This window comes from Glycine soja, chromosome 9 (assembly GCF_004193775.1).
Source record: "Glycine soja cultivar W05 chromosome 9, ASM419377v2, whole genome shotgun sequence".
NCBI lineage: Eukaryota > Viridiplantae > Streptophyta > Magnoliopsida > Fabales > Fabaceae > Glycine > Glycine soja.
The window spans coordinates 5,152,950-5,169,139 of NC_041010.1; the positions used below are offsets into that span (position 1 = coordinate 5,152,950).

The 16,190-nt window shown below is 32.5% G+C and overlaps 1 protein-coding gene across 1 annotated transcript; it reads left to right on the plus strand.

Annotated features, from left to right (window-relative positions):
- The first annotated feature begins 615 nt into the window (after window positions 1-615).
- Window positions 616-14,747, plus strand: LOC114367868 (U3 small nucleolar RNA-associated protein 25). Its single transcript, XM_028325101.1, has 24 exons — window positions 616-793; window positions 1,064-1,127; window positions 1,669-1,790; window positions 2,182-2,359; window positions 2,784-2,922; window positions 3,424-3,547; window positions 3,883-3,980; window positions 4,058-4,174; window positions 4,682-4,762; window positions 5,924-6,108; window positions 6,881-6,953; window positions 7,555-7,614; window positions 7,743-7,781; window positions 7,884-7,972; window positions 8,422-8,486; window positions 8,966-9,012; window positions 9,876-9,935; window positions 10,607-10,678; window positions 11,766-11,795; window positions 11,890-11,984; window positions 12,134-12,239; window positions 12,841-12,903; window positions 13,415-13,486; window positions 14,198-14,747. The coding sequence occupies exons 2-24, from the start codon at window positions 1,093-1,095 to the stop codon at window positions 14,273-14,275; spliced, it is 2,028 nt and encodes a 675-aa protein (XP_028180902.1). The 5' UTR covers window positions 616-793; window positions 1,064-1,092; the 3' UTR covers window positions 14,276-14,747.
- Window positions 14,748-16,190: the final 1,443 nt, after the last annotated feature.

Here is a 16,190-nt window from a genome sequence, read left to right on the forward strand (position 1 = left end):
TTGTTTACTTAAATAATTCATCACAAATATCATAATAAATTATAAATAAAAAAGATGAAGTGTTATTTCACATAAATCTTTTCATGGATGATTGTTGTAATAGCATAATATTTTAATTATTTACATTATATGTATGTGATATTTAATTTGTTTCAATTATACTTTATCTTTTAACAAAAAATATTAATGACAAAGATTATTTTTAATAACAATAAATTTTTTAGGGATTAATTTTTTTTAGAAAAAAGTTTAGAATAAAAAATTCAAAACCCCACAAGGATTAAAAACCTTAATTAATCCAAATAAAATACAAATTTTTTCTGTGTTTTTATAAAGCAAAGAGAGTTGGAGAAGGAAGTGAAGTTGAGTTGCCCACTTGTGTTGGGTTCCCAATTACAAGCCGCTAACAGCGTTGGAAGGAAGAGAGAGAGAAAGAAAGGTAGGTGCGGAGGGGTAATCTGGGAATGAGAGCGGGAAAAAGAGGAAAAGATAAAAAAGAATAAATCTTAACCACTAGATTGAAAATAAAAAAATATCTAACGGTTTAGAAGCTGTCTCGCACCGTGAGAGATTTAGGCTAGTGATCCACGCTAGCTTACGTCTTATAAGATATACACTATACATACTTCCTTTCCGCGGCAAAGTGACTGACATAGCCTTTAAAGGTTTAAAGAACCTCCCTTGCCGCCGCCGCGGAACCCTAGCCTCAGCTCCCTCGCCACCACCGCGGAACTCTAGCCTCAGCTCCCTAGCCACCGTTCGCCGGAGTATCACCCCGACGCCGTCGTCGCTGGTGAGTTGTTCTTTCTCGTTACCACTTGCCCCTAAATGTTCTTCTAACTCAGAAATTATGGAACATTTTGCACACAAGTCTCACTTCGCTTTCAAAATCATCCTCTGTCTTGTTCGATTTCTCCCCAAACCTAATTTCTCGTTCAATGCCATGGTTTTGAAAATTTCAATACGAAAGTGATTTTTTTTTCTCGGTTGCTGTGTCTCTACTGTTAATTGCTTTCAGTCCCTATTTTGTTTTTCGCTGCTCAATGACTTTAACACTATGCAGAGAAATCATCCACCAAAAGGCCTAACGCTATGAAGACGCCGCAATCTGCCTCTAAATTGAAAAGGTAATACAAATTGTTTTGTTTGTTCTAATTGGAGTTAGTGCGTGTTTTGTTAGCTTATTTTGAAAAAATAATAGCTTTTTGAGTGAATGTTTTAAGAACAAGCAATTATTCCTAGAAATAATCTCTTACGATACTGCACTTATTAGGTTGATTATTAATAGGGTCACCTTGTGAAAGCTCTCTTATTTGTATATTAATGATGAAATAAACCTCTTGTTTACTTTCATTACTCTGTCAAGTAACAATGAAAATCAAATTCAAATACTCCTAGTTCACGCTGCAACTTTCTGGTTGTTACTTTATTTTGGCTTTCATTCAGGTGGGGATTTTTTTTAAATAAAAGAAATTAAATTCATGCTATGAATTCTGTTTCAGTGTGTTTGTCAACTTTGAGTTACAGTGGTTCCTGATAATGTACTCCTTTTTTTTAAATGATTATATACAATTAAATGTTTTTATCAGGCTTCTATAAATCTTTGTTTTGTTTTGTCGGGAGTTGATAAAAATAAAAAATTTGCTTTGCTCTCTGCCCCTTTTGCAGGAAAAGGGAAGAAGGTAAAGGTAAGAAAAAAAAGAAAGCAGGTAACAAGGAGGAAAAAAGGAAAATTACAGACATCCCTGAATCTCATAGCATGCTGGAGTATGACCATGATGAAGGGGAAGGTTAGATTAAACGTATTTTAAAATTACAATTTATGTGGAAGACAGGAACTTTGATGTGTGGCGATGATTTACTCTGGTTTTCATTATTTGTTTCTTTTCTGTAAGGCTTTATTGTGTGCTTATGATCAACTTCATAAAGTTTTCTTATTAGTTTTGGCTTTTTATTCTTTAATTAGATGCTGTAGTTGAATTCTATTTTACTTTATAGAAGTTTAAACAAAATCCTTTCGTCAGGCTATTGTTATATAGATTTAATTATTTGTTTCTGATTGCATGCTCTGCCACTCTCTGACTGATTATTTGTTTTTCTGCAATCTCCCCTTTTTCATTAGCATGAGATAATTATATAATTGTATCTTTTTGATGAAGTTGCTACTCTTTGTTTTCTTAGGGTTTGACCATGAGTCTCCTAGAAGCGAAGTTGTGGAAAGTTTGTGGCAAGATCCTGATGTCAATGATTCTGGATTAACAGAAGGTTCTGAAACTAAAGAAGATGTTGGGTTTCGTTCAGATGAAGAGGATATTGGAATTACTGGCCAACCAACTTCTGAAGATTCATTGCATTTGAGGTTTGTTAATATTAATTATCTTTTATTTTTTTCTTTGGGATAGAAGAAGAAATTTTATTAGAGATAAGAGAAATACTAAAACTAGGGGGAAGGATAAGATATCCTCGGAAACATAGAATTATATATAAAGAAGGGCTAAGCGGCTATTAAATGCATCTGAACTCTTTTCAATCTCTATGTACATTTTTTTGAATTTTCTTATAACTGGGTTCCAGGTTATTTTTTTTATTAACTGTGTCATTTATAATTTTGACCTCTCTTGCATGTTTTGTGATTTGTTTTTCAATGAATCTTGTTACTGGTTACTTGCCACTGCCAGAGTTGTTTTTTGTATTACTTGATCCTTATACATCAATCATATGTATTTTATCTTCTTTTTGCTTGCTTAGCGATCCTTTAATTTGACCTTGTTTTTTCCATGCAGCTCTTTTGATTTACATTTGGAACATAATTTATCCAAAGAAGAAATTGACGGCCAAAGGAATAGGAAATTTAGCTGGGAGACTCCAGCCATTGGCATGTCAAATTGCAAGTGGATAGGAACTGGAGAGAACATTTTGGAGGTATTTCATGTTATTTACATTTTTTTTATAATGATTGTCTTTCATCACTTTCTTCCCTAAAATAGATAATGCCATCTTAGGTGAGAAAAACCAATTATTAGGTATTGAGTGTGGTCAATACTGATGCCCCTTATCCATTGCTTTTATTTTTCTGAAGTAAATAGGACTAGCTGACTTTTTGTTTGCATCCCAATTTGTGAGGTTACTTTTTAAGTTGATAAATTTAGTTTGACTCAATATTATGTTGTTTACTGTCTTCTTGAAGGTATTTATTAGTTGCTCTAGCAGTTAAAAAAAAATGGTATGTTTCAACTGGAATTGGCATTTTTCCTTTGTCATTGACATCAGCCATATCTTGGTTTTGTTGTAATTTTATATTATGTAAAATGCACACATGCATACAAATTCATAATCTTACATTCGCTAATAAAAGGTATGTTCATCCTTCAATTTGCCAAAGGCCTTGAGTGTATATTACATTGTTCTCTCTTTCTCGTTTAGGATTTGGATATCAATTCTTGTCATGGTCTCAAATCAAAATTGTCCGAGCATTGGATGGATGTCTACAGGACAGCTGGAGGCAAAGATATTAGTTCACCTAAACAGAAGATATTTTTCTCCCTTTGTAAGTTGATTTCAAATCAAAATGATCAATTACATTATGAGCTTCATGCATTTACAACCATAATCATTAAAAGCCTAAATCCTCCCATTTTAGATTTTGATCCTGAATGTTTGCTTCACTATGGGTGAGTTTAAGATCCTGTTTCTTCTAATATTCTGAAAATTTTACTATTTCTTCTATTTACTATAAAAATTTATGGTCTGATAGGGGATTATGTTGGTTATAATGTTCTATAGGGAAATCACAATATTCCAAACAAAGAAGTAGTAAATGACTTTCCCCTAGATTTTTTTAATCATTTTATGGGTATTGACTTCATGTTGACTTGGTTCCAGGCAGCAGTTACCGGGATATACTTTACTGTAACAAGAGGCCTTTCTATCTCAAAGGTCTTGAAGACACAAGCATCATGGATGCATACATAATGCATTCTGTAAGTATATTTCCCTGTCATTCTATAAATAAATATGGAGTTTGTGAACGTCTTTGACTAGTGATTATTACACACAGCTCAATCATGTCTTCAGAACTAGAGACTGTGTGAAAAAAAATGATTCCAAACTGACCAAGCTTAAAGAGAATGCTGATAGTGATAAATTTCGAGATCAGGGTTTTACTCGTCCTAAGGTAAAGGAGTCTTAATTGTCTCCTTATGATGTTTTTTTTTTTAATTTTTATATATTTATAATTGCATTTCCCCCTTCAAATCTTTAATCAGTGTTCTGCAATTTATTTTTCCATGTAGTCCTTACTTCGTCATATGAAATATTAGGCTTGTAGAAAACAAGTATACATTATTTTTTTAATATATTTAATAGATTAATAGATTTGGTATTCCTTGAAATACACATTTTGTAGTGAATTTGATAATACTCTCCCTGTCTCCCTGATCTTTGTTGTATGTTTAATTGTTAAACTTAGTATTCCTTTGAAATGGACTTTAAGTTAAACATAAGCCTCTATTTAAGAAATGCAAAACATATTTTATTTATCTTTTTTCCTGTCTCATGCTGTAGGTAGTAGGTATTGATAAACTCAGTATTCCTTTGAAATGAACTTTTAAGTTAGAAGTAAGCTCCTATTTAAGAAATGCTAAGCATATTTTATGTATCTTTTTTCTGTTTCATGCTCTAGGTTTTAATTTTATTGCCATTGGCAAGTATTGTGTACCGTGTTGTGAAGAGGCTTATACAGCTTACACCTTCAGCTTTCAAGGTATGTTGATATTCTCTTTTTCTAGTTTATATTGAATGTTATGTTTCCTCTTTGTACTCATTGGGTGTACTTGTGTTATGAGCGACTTCTAAAGAAATCCTATTAATTCTTAGAAAATAAAGGTTACTCTTAAAGTGAGTTTGAGCCTAACTCAACCCCAAAAGTTAGCTTATAAGTTAGGGTTGCTCCCCACTTATATACTCTATCTTGACACTATTTCTAGCCGATGTAGGACTTGAGTTTTTCCTAATGCACCCTCTCATGCCCAACACTTTTGAGCTTGGTGCGTGGATAATATGGTGGGTGACCTGTTAAAGAATCTGGGATAGGCTCTGATACCATCTTAGAATGTGAGTTTGAGTCTAATACAACCCCAAAAACTAGTTCGTAGGGTGAGAGTTCCCCCCATGTATATACTCTATCTTGGCATTATCTCTAACCGATGTGGAACTAAGGTTTTTCCCAATTTGTTTCCTTTTATTTAAGAATATTTATGTGATACTATTATTATTGTTGTTGTAATTTTGAATAAGGCTAGCTATGGTTGCATTGGGTTGGTCCAGAAAGTGAGAAGGTGAACAAATGTTTGTATAGTGTTTTTTTTTTCTCAGCAAAAATATATATTATATAAATAGATTAGTACCAGTGGTACTTAAAATACATAAGGATAGATGTGAGTCCAGCTTTCCCAGAGTTATGACTGAGAAAGAGCTAGAGACACAGTATTATGTTACAAAAATCAAACCCCACCTACCCCCTCCTAGCTCCTAAATCCTTCCTTAAGATTAGAGGACCATTGATTGAAATGAAGAGTAAAATCCTTGTCCATTGCTTTGATCCATGACCATTGATTGAAATGTTTGTATAGTGTATATAACTCCAATTCACATTATTGATTTTAATGCATTTCATATTCCCTTGGTAGTGAAATTCTAAGAGCAACAATAGATGTTGTAGTTGAACCTTCATTTGAACTTTGTAGGCTGAAATGACTGCTGCTACACATAACTTTCAACTTAAGTTTCTGGCTGTTGACTCATTGTTGCTATTGTTACTTATTAATATGATCCATCTTATTGTATTGTATTGCATTTTCCTTGAGCAAGAATGCAAGATAAACAATTCTGTAGGTCCTTTATGATAATTGTGTTTGTTTCACAGGTCAATGTTGAACATATGGATCGTTTCTCCACTAAATTTGGAAGTGAAGAACATAAAGGTAATACAGAAAATGACGATGAATCTGAAAATGCAAAACCTCTAAAGTCTTCCAAAGCGACAGATTTTCAAATACTTTTTGGTGGTAATAATGAGGATGACTTTATGATTGGCATCAAATTTACTAGGTAATTATACTCTTATAGTGTAGCAGTTTGTTCTCCGGTGTTATTTATGGTTATTTTTTCAATTGGTGATTGGCTGATGCTGGGGATTGATGTGGCCATTGTTGGGGTTCCAAACAACAACAAAGCCTTATCCCACTAGGCAAGCTTGGCTGCATGAGGGTCACTTTATGACATTCAGCAGGTTAAAGACCAAATCTTTAGAGATATTATTTACCATGAGATCTCTCTTAACAGCTTCTTCCAATGTCGTTCTTGGTCTCTTTTTCCCCATTTGCATAGGACTAAAAACCATGCAATCTAGTTTTCTCACTAGTGCTTCCAATGAGCTTTGTATGTGTGTCCCAATTACCTTAAATGTTTTTTTGTTATCTTTTCCTCAATTGATGCTTCAATAATATCTCTTTATATACAACCGTTTTGTATCCTGTCCTTTCCTTTTGCCAAAATCAATTTGCCCACTCCCTTTTTTTTCCACATTGTGATGAACACTTTTATTGCATTTAAATCATCTTTTTATGTTTGTATATTTTCTTAAAAAAAGATGATTTTATGCAAGTTGTGAACATTTTTAAAAAATTATTTCAGACATAAAAGGAGTTACATTATTTCCTGTATTAGTACACTGCTTAGTTACATACTTACATATTTGCGATATTACTATACTATCTCAACAACCCATGGGAAGCTGCTTTTATCGAATTGTATTAATTGTAACATGCGATATGAGATGATTTTCATTTCTAATTTAAGTTTTATGCTTTGTTCTGTGCAGGAAGACAATCAAGTTGTTTAGTGATTTCCATACCTCTGACATTATTATTGCTTCAGCACTTTGCTTGGTTAATGTAAGCAGTTTTTGCCCCCATTTGTTTTGGTTTCTTTTATCCATATTTGACTCTAGAGATTTGTTTTTGCTCCCTTTCGATTAAATTTTCAGTTTTGTAATTGATCATCAAGTTTCCCTTATATTTTGGTTGGACAGTTATTTATTTATTTATTTTAATGTTTTTGAATGAAGAATTATATTAATACAGAATCCAAGTACCAAGGCATAGGGTAAGGCATCCTCTTCAAGGAAATAAGGGTGAATATGCGAGTGTATAATTCCTTTTCTCTGTAATTTCAAAGAGTAAAGGAGTTATACACTCACAGAATAAAAACCCCAAAGTAGAGAATGTCTTGAAAAAACAAGGAGAGGAGTATGTTGCATACAATGAGCACTAAATGCTGATATTCTATTATAATGTCTTTTTCCTTTAAGATTTTCTAATTACCACATCTCATGCCATTTCTTCTTTGAGCATGCTGCTCTTGAAATGAAACCATTGCCATGTTACCATCAACATTTCCTATGCCAATAAAATCAGATGCTTATGAAATTCTGCTTAATCTTTTTTATAAATGTATTACTTATATATTCTAACACCAGTTTGTTCAATATTCTAGAAAATTGAAGAGGCTGGGAGTAATAAGGAAAAAGATGTAGATTTTCTTTCCTCCATAGAGGTAAGCTTCCCTACTTGTTAATGTTAGATCATATTTAATAAATAACGAATCTATCTCAATATGTAGTTACCCTGCATGTGGGTCAAGAATATGGAGTTGACAAAGTATGCATTATTTATTCTAAACAGGTTCTGATCATTGATCATGCAGATGTAATATCAATGCAGGTCAGTAGTGATCTTTCTTTAAATTACTATAGGAAATTGATTTCCCCATTATTTTGACTACAATATGAATGTTATTCCTCATTATTGTTGAAAACTTGCCAGAATTGGTCTCATGTGCATACAGTTATTGAACACTTAAACCGCTTACCATCTAAGCAGCTTGGGACAGATGTAATGCGCATTAGACCATGGTACATTTTATAGTAACCTTTCTGTGTTGAAGTTGGTTTTTCTTGTGTTTATCGGCCCTAGATTGGTTTTAATGTTGTACAATTTTCTTTTTGGTATAACCCTGTATAGGAGAGTATACTTGCCCAGCAGTAGTGTCTTTTCTTTTTTATCTGTTAGTCTGGTTAAGCTAATCACAGTTTTCCTATTGTTAGTTTTCTGTTAGGAACTAACTCAAGGTTAGTTAACAGTTACAGTTGTGTAACTGTCTATATAAACAGCTTTGTAAACTGTTACTCATTGGGTTGATTATATCAATACAATCTCCTTTCCCTCTCTCTCTCTCTCTCTCTCTGCCCCTTTTCTCTGAATCTATTATGGTATCAGAGTAAGGTTGATCCTAGGCTAATTTTTCATGGCTTCCGCTTCATCACCAGAATTTTGAGATTTGTATGTTTGTATCTTTTTTTAGGTATCTTGATGATCATGCCAGATTTTACAGGCAAACAATAATACTGGGTCTTTATTCAAATCCAGGTAATGATCCTTCCTTCTTGTAGCCATGTCTTTTGAGAACAAATTTACATTATTGTTTTGCATTTACCTTTTTTAGAGAAAGCTAGAAGTTATTTTGAACATGTGCACTTGCATTCTTTTTCCTTTTATTCTGTTTATTAAATGGGGCATTGGTGAAATTTTGTTTTTTGAATTTGCCTTTTATGTTAGAGTGATTTGATCTATTTATATTTGCATTTGCATGTGAGATTGATATTGATTTGATCTTATTCATATTTACATTTTACATTATAATCATCATGGTAATCTGTTTTCCTATAACGTTGGTGAAATTTTGGTTTTTGAATTTGCCTTTTCTGAAAGATGGTTGGTAAACTTATGCTCCATTTCACCTTATATGAGTGTTGAGTTATACCCAAAGTTTGCTATCGAATCCATTTTTATGTGCACTATTGAAACACAACCTGGTCTATTATAACCTCTGCATTTCCATGTTGCAGATGTAAATGCTTCATTCAATCATCAGTGCCTTAATTATGAAGGGAAGGTATGTAACATATCTGGTCGGTGGTTACACTGCCTAGCTTTTTCATAGATTCAAGGTTTGTGCACTGTTGCCAACTATCAGTTATGGCAGCGCCATAGCACTATTGGTTTGTGCACTTTGGATTACTGGATTTTAGTAGAACCGCAATTTTCCATCAATGGCATTGTGCTTTTCACTATTCTTCTTTTGGCAGCTGAAACTGCCACTACACTATAGCGGAGGATGGTCATCTGAGTTCTGACAGATTGAATTTATTTATTTTTCCTTTTTTTTTTATAAATTCCAATATTCTAGGGATTTAGAAATAGGAAGCTGCATCCCAATATTTTATGGGATAGGGATTATGTACATGAAGTAGCAATACTTTAGGGCTTTGCTCCAGATGTAGTCTGCAGATGTACCTCCCCTTTTTTGTTCAAAATCAGAGTCATTGGAGAGCCTTTCTCTTCTCTCCGGCAATCCCTCTAGAGAATGTGACCCACTCCAGTACTGCCTCTGGCGAGCAACACAACACACACTTTTGCTGTTTACCCACAACATGATCTGGCACAAGGCATAGCCGATTTTTGTTTTTGTGCAATGGACTTCTATTTTCTATTGACAACTTTTAATAATGGAGGGCTTAAAGATGCATCATGACTGACATGAAAAGTTCTCACTATATTAGAATATCTTCAAATTTCCCCTGCTCTTTTAGCCTTTTTTTATGGAGGCATTGCTGATATGCCTCGTGAAATGAAACTGCAATCAAAATGTGTGCATGCATGTTTGTGTCCCCTCCCTGAAGCAATTACACCAAACAAAATAATTGTTTTTGATTTTTAAATATTTTAGTGATCAGTATTTTTATTTGACATCTGCAGGTGAAATTGATCAGTGAATATAAAGGTGTCTTACACAAAGTGGTACCCGAAATACGACAAGTAATCTTTTACAATATTGCTGGCTGCTTAATAAATAATCTGCATTTTGGTCCTATGCTATTGTGATGCAGTTAAGGTCTAAGATAATGCCTAATGTTTTAGATAGGAAGGAAACTGATTCGGTCTATATGCATTCTGAAAGTTTAATTGATGATGTTACACTTCAATTTCCTTGGATCTTATTACTAGTAGCCATTACACGGGAAACTTATTCATTGTTGTATTATTGGTTTATTACTTGATAGCTCATGAGAAAAATGAGTCAGCAATAATATTATCAACCTTACTATATATTTTATTGTTGTTATGCTATATTTTCTGCTCATAAATGCAAAAGAAATAATATTTTTCAAGATGTCTTTATTTTGTCTGTAAATAATTAGGAATGACTGATATTAATGATTCACAAATTAGCATATTCATGGACGTCCAATAATGTGAAAAGTAGGATGCTGATCATATACTCTCACTTGTTTCAAGGAATTGCGAACAATGGGTCTTGTTATCATTTTTTGTTGAATATACTAGTGTTCCATCATTATTATTTTTTCTTCATTATTGAGATCAGGCAATACATTTATGTTTTATGTTAATTTTTTATTTTTATTCAGATTTATCACGCCTTACTCTAATATTGAGCTAATACTTTATCTAATTCTTGAACCTTGTAGATTTATGAACGATTTAACGTAGACTCTATAGTAGAAGCTGATGATGCTCGATTTGATTATTTTGTTAAAAAGGTATGTATTTTGTACTTGTGATCTTGAAAATATTATGTTATGTTGAAGTGAACAATATAACCTTTAAGAGTGAAAAAAGTTGCTCGAGTAAGCCTGGATGACAAAATTTAATCTGGACATCGATGGTTACTAAAATTGTGAGGTTCGTTTTTGCAGCTGCATAATTGCAATGTTATGAAGACACACTGTCCAAGTCCTGTCTCCCTGATGATCAATGAATATATTTTTGCAGCATTTTCTTATTTAATCACTCACATTCTAATTCATTTCAACCCAAAGACATCTTTCTTCCACCATTACTTTTATGAGCAGTAGGAATGTATATAATCTGATTTTTTAAAACTCAATCTTGGGTTTTATCTTTAAATGTAAATTTATGATTTCTTGTACCCGTATTTAACTACTTATTAATTTAGCCATAGGGTAAGCATAGCATCTCCCTAACTTTTAACTCAAGTCAGCTAATTGTTTTTAACTCATGGCATTGAGTTAATACTGCAGTTTAAAAATAAGTCATGTAATAAAAAATGATATAAAAAAAGTTGGTTTTACTTTTAATTGCAATTGTCCATGATATTATTGGCATTAGAGGACTATTGCTTTTTATCTTTGGTCTTTAACCCAGTCGAATGGCGTCGTGTGATACTTTTATATGCATTCAAAATAAGAAGCTACCTTGATGGAAATCCTTAACAGTAGCGATTAATGAACAATTATGTTTTTAATTGGATCATAAAATGTTTTCACGCAGTTGCTTTTAAGGACGTAGCAGGTGACATTTTAGAGAGAAATTTGTTATTCACCGATAATATTTGCCCTGCTTGTCAAATGTCCTTATTATTTGTGTTTAATAATGGTTCATCCGTGTCAATTGCTAAAGCTAATCTTGATGAAAGTTTTGTCTATTTATGCATGTCGTTTTGCTGACTTATTAGAAATTGTGAACAAAATTTTTTTGTTGAGTTTCTTTAAACAAGTGCCTTAGGACCAGTCCAAACAGTATTAACATATATGTGCCTGTTATTTGTTATTACAAAATTTTGACAATTGGGCCTTTTAAATAATGTCAATCATTCTTGTCTTGCAGGTTTTTCCCAGAATAAAAGATTTAGATCAGGTTACTTTTTAAAAAAATTCCATATTATTTTTAGCTTTTATGCATTTGATAATTTCAATTCATTCACTAAATTTTTTGATTTTCTTTGATGTAGGGAGGGACCATGTTGTTTACCAATTCTTACTTTGAATTTATTCGAATCCGAAATTTTTTGAAGTCACAAAATGCCTCCTTTTGTCTGCTTGGGGAGTAAGGATCCATTTCCATTATCATGCCATTATTGTTCTTTATTTTATAGTTGAATGTAATTATTTGATAGTAGCGATTTTTTCTAAATTTATATAAGGTAGTTCTTATGCTGCATTTTGATTTATGAGTGGTCTTTTTTGTTAATTTAGGTATACAACCCAAAGTGATATTTCTCGTGCGCGTCTTTGGTTCTATGAAGGAAAAAGAAAAATTATGGTTTACACAGAGAGATCTCACTTTTACCACAGATATAAGGTTGTATAGATTGAAATAAATTATTTTTCTCTCTCTTTCATTCTTCCTTGTCATTTTTTTCCTTTGGTATTTAATAGCTTGTATGTTTTGTGAAAAAATAAAAATGAATAGATCTGCTTCTGGTTATTTGTCAAGTTAATGAGGTGTAGTAACTTAGATGCTGAAGGGTTAAATATATAATTTAGTTCTGAAAGTGACAATTTGTGTTGTTGTCCCCGGAAATTTTGTCTATAGAAATTAGTCTAGAGAGGTGCAATTGTATACAAATTGACAACTTGATAGGATAAACTTGTTAGCAAGTTAATAACTTTTAGCCATAGGGACCAGTTCTCTTGTAGACATGTGCTTTCAGGGATGAAAGCAACTTATCTCTCAGGAGCCATTTTACATTTTTAATGAACTGTTGAAATTGATTTTTTAGAATGAAAATCATATTACTCAAAATAAACAATTTAAATCAGTTAGGACCATGTATACTATAGACTGAAGTGTTCATGATCGAGTACTGACTTACAGAAAATTGTGCAGGCATAGTTTATGTTTGATAACTGAAGTTATGACTGATATGAGGTGTTATTATCCTCTGTTTTCTTGATGACAGATTCGTGGGGTTCAGAATTTAATCATTTATTCACTCCCAGAGAGGAAAGAATTTTACCCTGAGGTAAGTAGGCTTGTAAAGTCTAATATTTTTTTACTTTCACTCATAAAGAATACAATCTTAATTATAAAACTGATGAAGTGGCCTCCCATGGCTACAAAGATGTTAAATGAAAGAAAATAAGAAAATGATCTATTCAAAAGAACAATATAGTCCTATTGCATGGCCAACCTTTGAAAACTAAAAAAATCCAATATGCAAAACCACATAAGGAAGCTAAGGAAACAAGCCTGTCTCGTAAAAGGTGGAGAAGGGTACTTTTATGGCTAAAAGTTTTAGAATTATGCTCCAGCATAATCAACAGACACCAAAAAAGCACAACCAAAAAATGCCTCATTTGGTTATTGTTATTTCTTAACTGTTTTCTATAAGATATGCACTTCATCAAATTTTTTGTTTATGATTTCTTTTAAATTTGCATCAAATGTTATTCTTATGTCCTTGTGAGTGACACTGAAAACATAATGTAGATTAGTCTTTTTCTTCCTTCATTGCCATCCTTTTCCTGTTGCAGATTGTGAATATGCTTGATGGGTCGGACAATATGACATGCACTGTCCTTTTTTCCTACCTTGACAAGCTTCGGGTAATACTTTATTCTCTTTGATGTCCCTTTATATTGTGTTACTTGCTGGAATGTTTTTTGTGTGGGTTTATATTTGTACTTGCTTGAAAAAATGATTGGTAAAGATTGGGATTTAATGGCTTGGTATATTATTGCTTCCTAATTTCTTACCGCTAGATAATAGATGGGCTTTTTCACCAGCACAGCTCAACTGACTTTGCTTGTGTAGAGCTATCTGTTTTTTTCTTAAAAACTTTCGTTGACAAACTGCAGATTTTTTCTTTAACTAATACCAACTGCTTAGACCATCTGGATATTTTCTCATACATAACATCTATGGATTTAATTAATGGCATGGTAGGGCTTATGGAGTTTATAAGGTGCACACCTTTGGAAAAGGGAAAGGGAATTGATATTATGGCAATGTATTTAGTTTTTTTAAAATGATGGTGCTCTTAATTGAATGAGAATTTATTGGTCTTCTTTCTCTGTGATTGACTAATTCCTGGTGCAAATTAAAATTGTCACGAGTGTAGTGTTATTCTGGGAATGTGGGAGCTGTATATTTTGATTTGGTAGTGACATTTCGTGTATTTTGGTTTTCTGCTGGACTGTAGTCTTTTGCACTATTTGTTTATAATATTTACTACTACTCCTGTAATCTTGTTTTCATATTTCTCATCATAATTTTTAATTGCATTATACTCCTATCTTTTTTGGATTACATTTCAGCTGGAAAGAATTGTTGGAACTACTCCAGCCAAAAGGATGGTGGCTGCGGAGAAAGGTGTTTTTGTTTTCTGCCATTAGAATTCTGCCTAGGCAACCGTGTGAATTACCATGGTCACCATGGTAGTGGCATCATTGATTATTATATGTGACCATGGATGCCAAGAGGCTCCCGAAAACGATCTTGATGATACAATGAGTGGAAAATAGTGTCGAGGATGCTTGAAGGGACACTGACTGTCTAGAAAAAAAATCATGGAGGAAAACTCTTTGGGTTGGTTTTGTTTTTCTATTAGGCCCCCCATCACAAGTGAATTCAGTTTAGTTCAATGATAGAACTGTAAATGTAATAGGGGTTATTTTTTATGATAGCAAGCATTCTAGAAGTAGTACGAGGGGTTATAATTCTGATAATAGTATTATTTTTTTGGTCAGCTATATTGAATGATGTCAAATTGGATAGTCATGTTTGAAGCAGTTTGTACCCTAGAACGGGGGCATTAAAATGCTTTATCCTTTTCAATGAAAAGTCTAGAAGATCTTCTATATGCAACAAATGCAACAAGAATCAATTCAAGAATTTCAGAAGTAAAATAAGATTGAGTTGAGTGAAAAGAGAGGACTAAGAATTTTTATATCGGCCTGATGACCACCACTCTGATCTACATTCAGTCCTCAACTAATCCAACAAGGATTTCTCACTAAAATCACTGTACACAGGCACAGGTCAATACATGACATGACCATACCAATATCTACAAATCTATAGCAAGATCTTCAGCCGACACATGTAGAACCACTATCTACCTACTAATTGAGAAACCCTATCTCAATACGCAAACAAATTGGTTAAAGAATGATATCATTTGATGTGATTAATTCAAATCATAATACTTCTATCCTTTAAAAACTTAAAAGCATTACCATGGCTTCTCTTGAATGGGTTTTTTTTTTCCTCAATGGAAGTTATTCTCTTAATTTGGTGCTTCTTTTCCTCTCTTTTAGTTTCTCATAGGTCTCCTCCTTTGAAGATATCGAGACATGTCGGACACTAACAGTGGATATTTGAATTTTGGACCATGGCGTTATAGGAGACTAGCCACTTTTGTTAGATGCAATCTCCATTGGTTTCTTCTCCTCTCTTTCAAAAGATATAAAAGTGACCTTTTATATACTTGAAGGGATGAGATAGATAAAAAGTTTGTTTTTCCTTTTTTTTAAAACCAATTGATTATTTTAATCAATAATCGATTAATGTTTTATTAGTAACGCTTGGGTTGAAATTTAGATCAATATAATTGATTATGCTTACCTTGTAATTGATTTAGTGCAAACCTCTATTTTTGTTAAACATTTTAAAGACCTAGTAATCAATTATATTAAGGGTAAATTTGACTGATAAAGGAAGGGTAAATTTAATAATTTATTATTGTCGAGACTGTATTCTTGAAAAACTAAGTAGAAGTCGAATAATCGATTAAAATAGTTCATAATTGATTGTTGTTAAAAATGACCCTTTTCTAGAAACTAAAGTTAGAGCACAATAATCAATTGAATCTTTGCGTAGTTGATTACGGTGCATCCAACATACATTATTTTAAGTATACTATCATACTTCTAACAATTTAAAGACAACTAAGAATTTTTTTCAAACCACCATCATACCAACAATATTTTATGTTAATCCTACTAAATAAGGAAATCCAAATGATTTAATAAACTTTACATATATTTTACTCGATAAGAGAATGTTGCAAATAAAATAAATATATTTCTTGTATTCATGTAATTTGAATTAATCATTGATTAATAAATGTATTGTTTGAGTTATCCACTTATACAATTGGTTCACGTGAGTTTAATGATTGATTTTTAATGAATAAAAAAACATAATCAATACTATTCATAGTGTGGAATCTAATATACTAAAATGGATGCATGCAAGAGACACATATTCTCATTGACCTTCTGACTCTACCATGTCAAAATGTGTTTG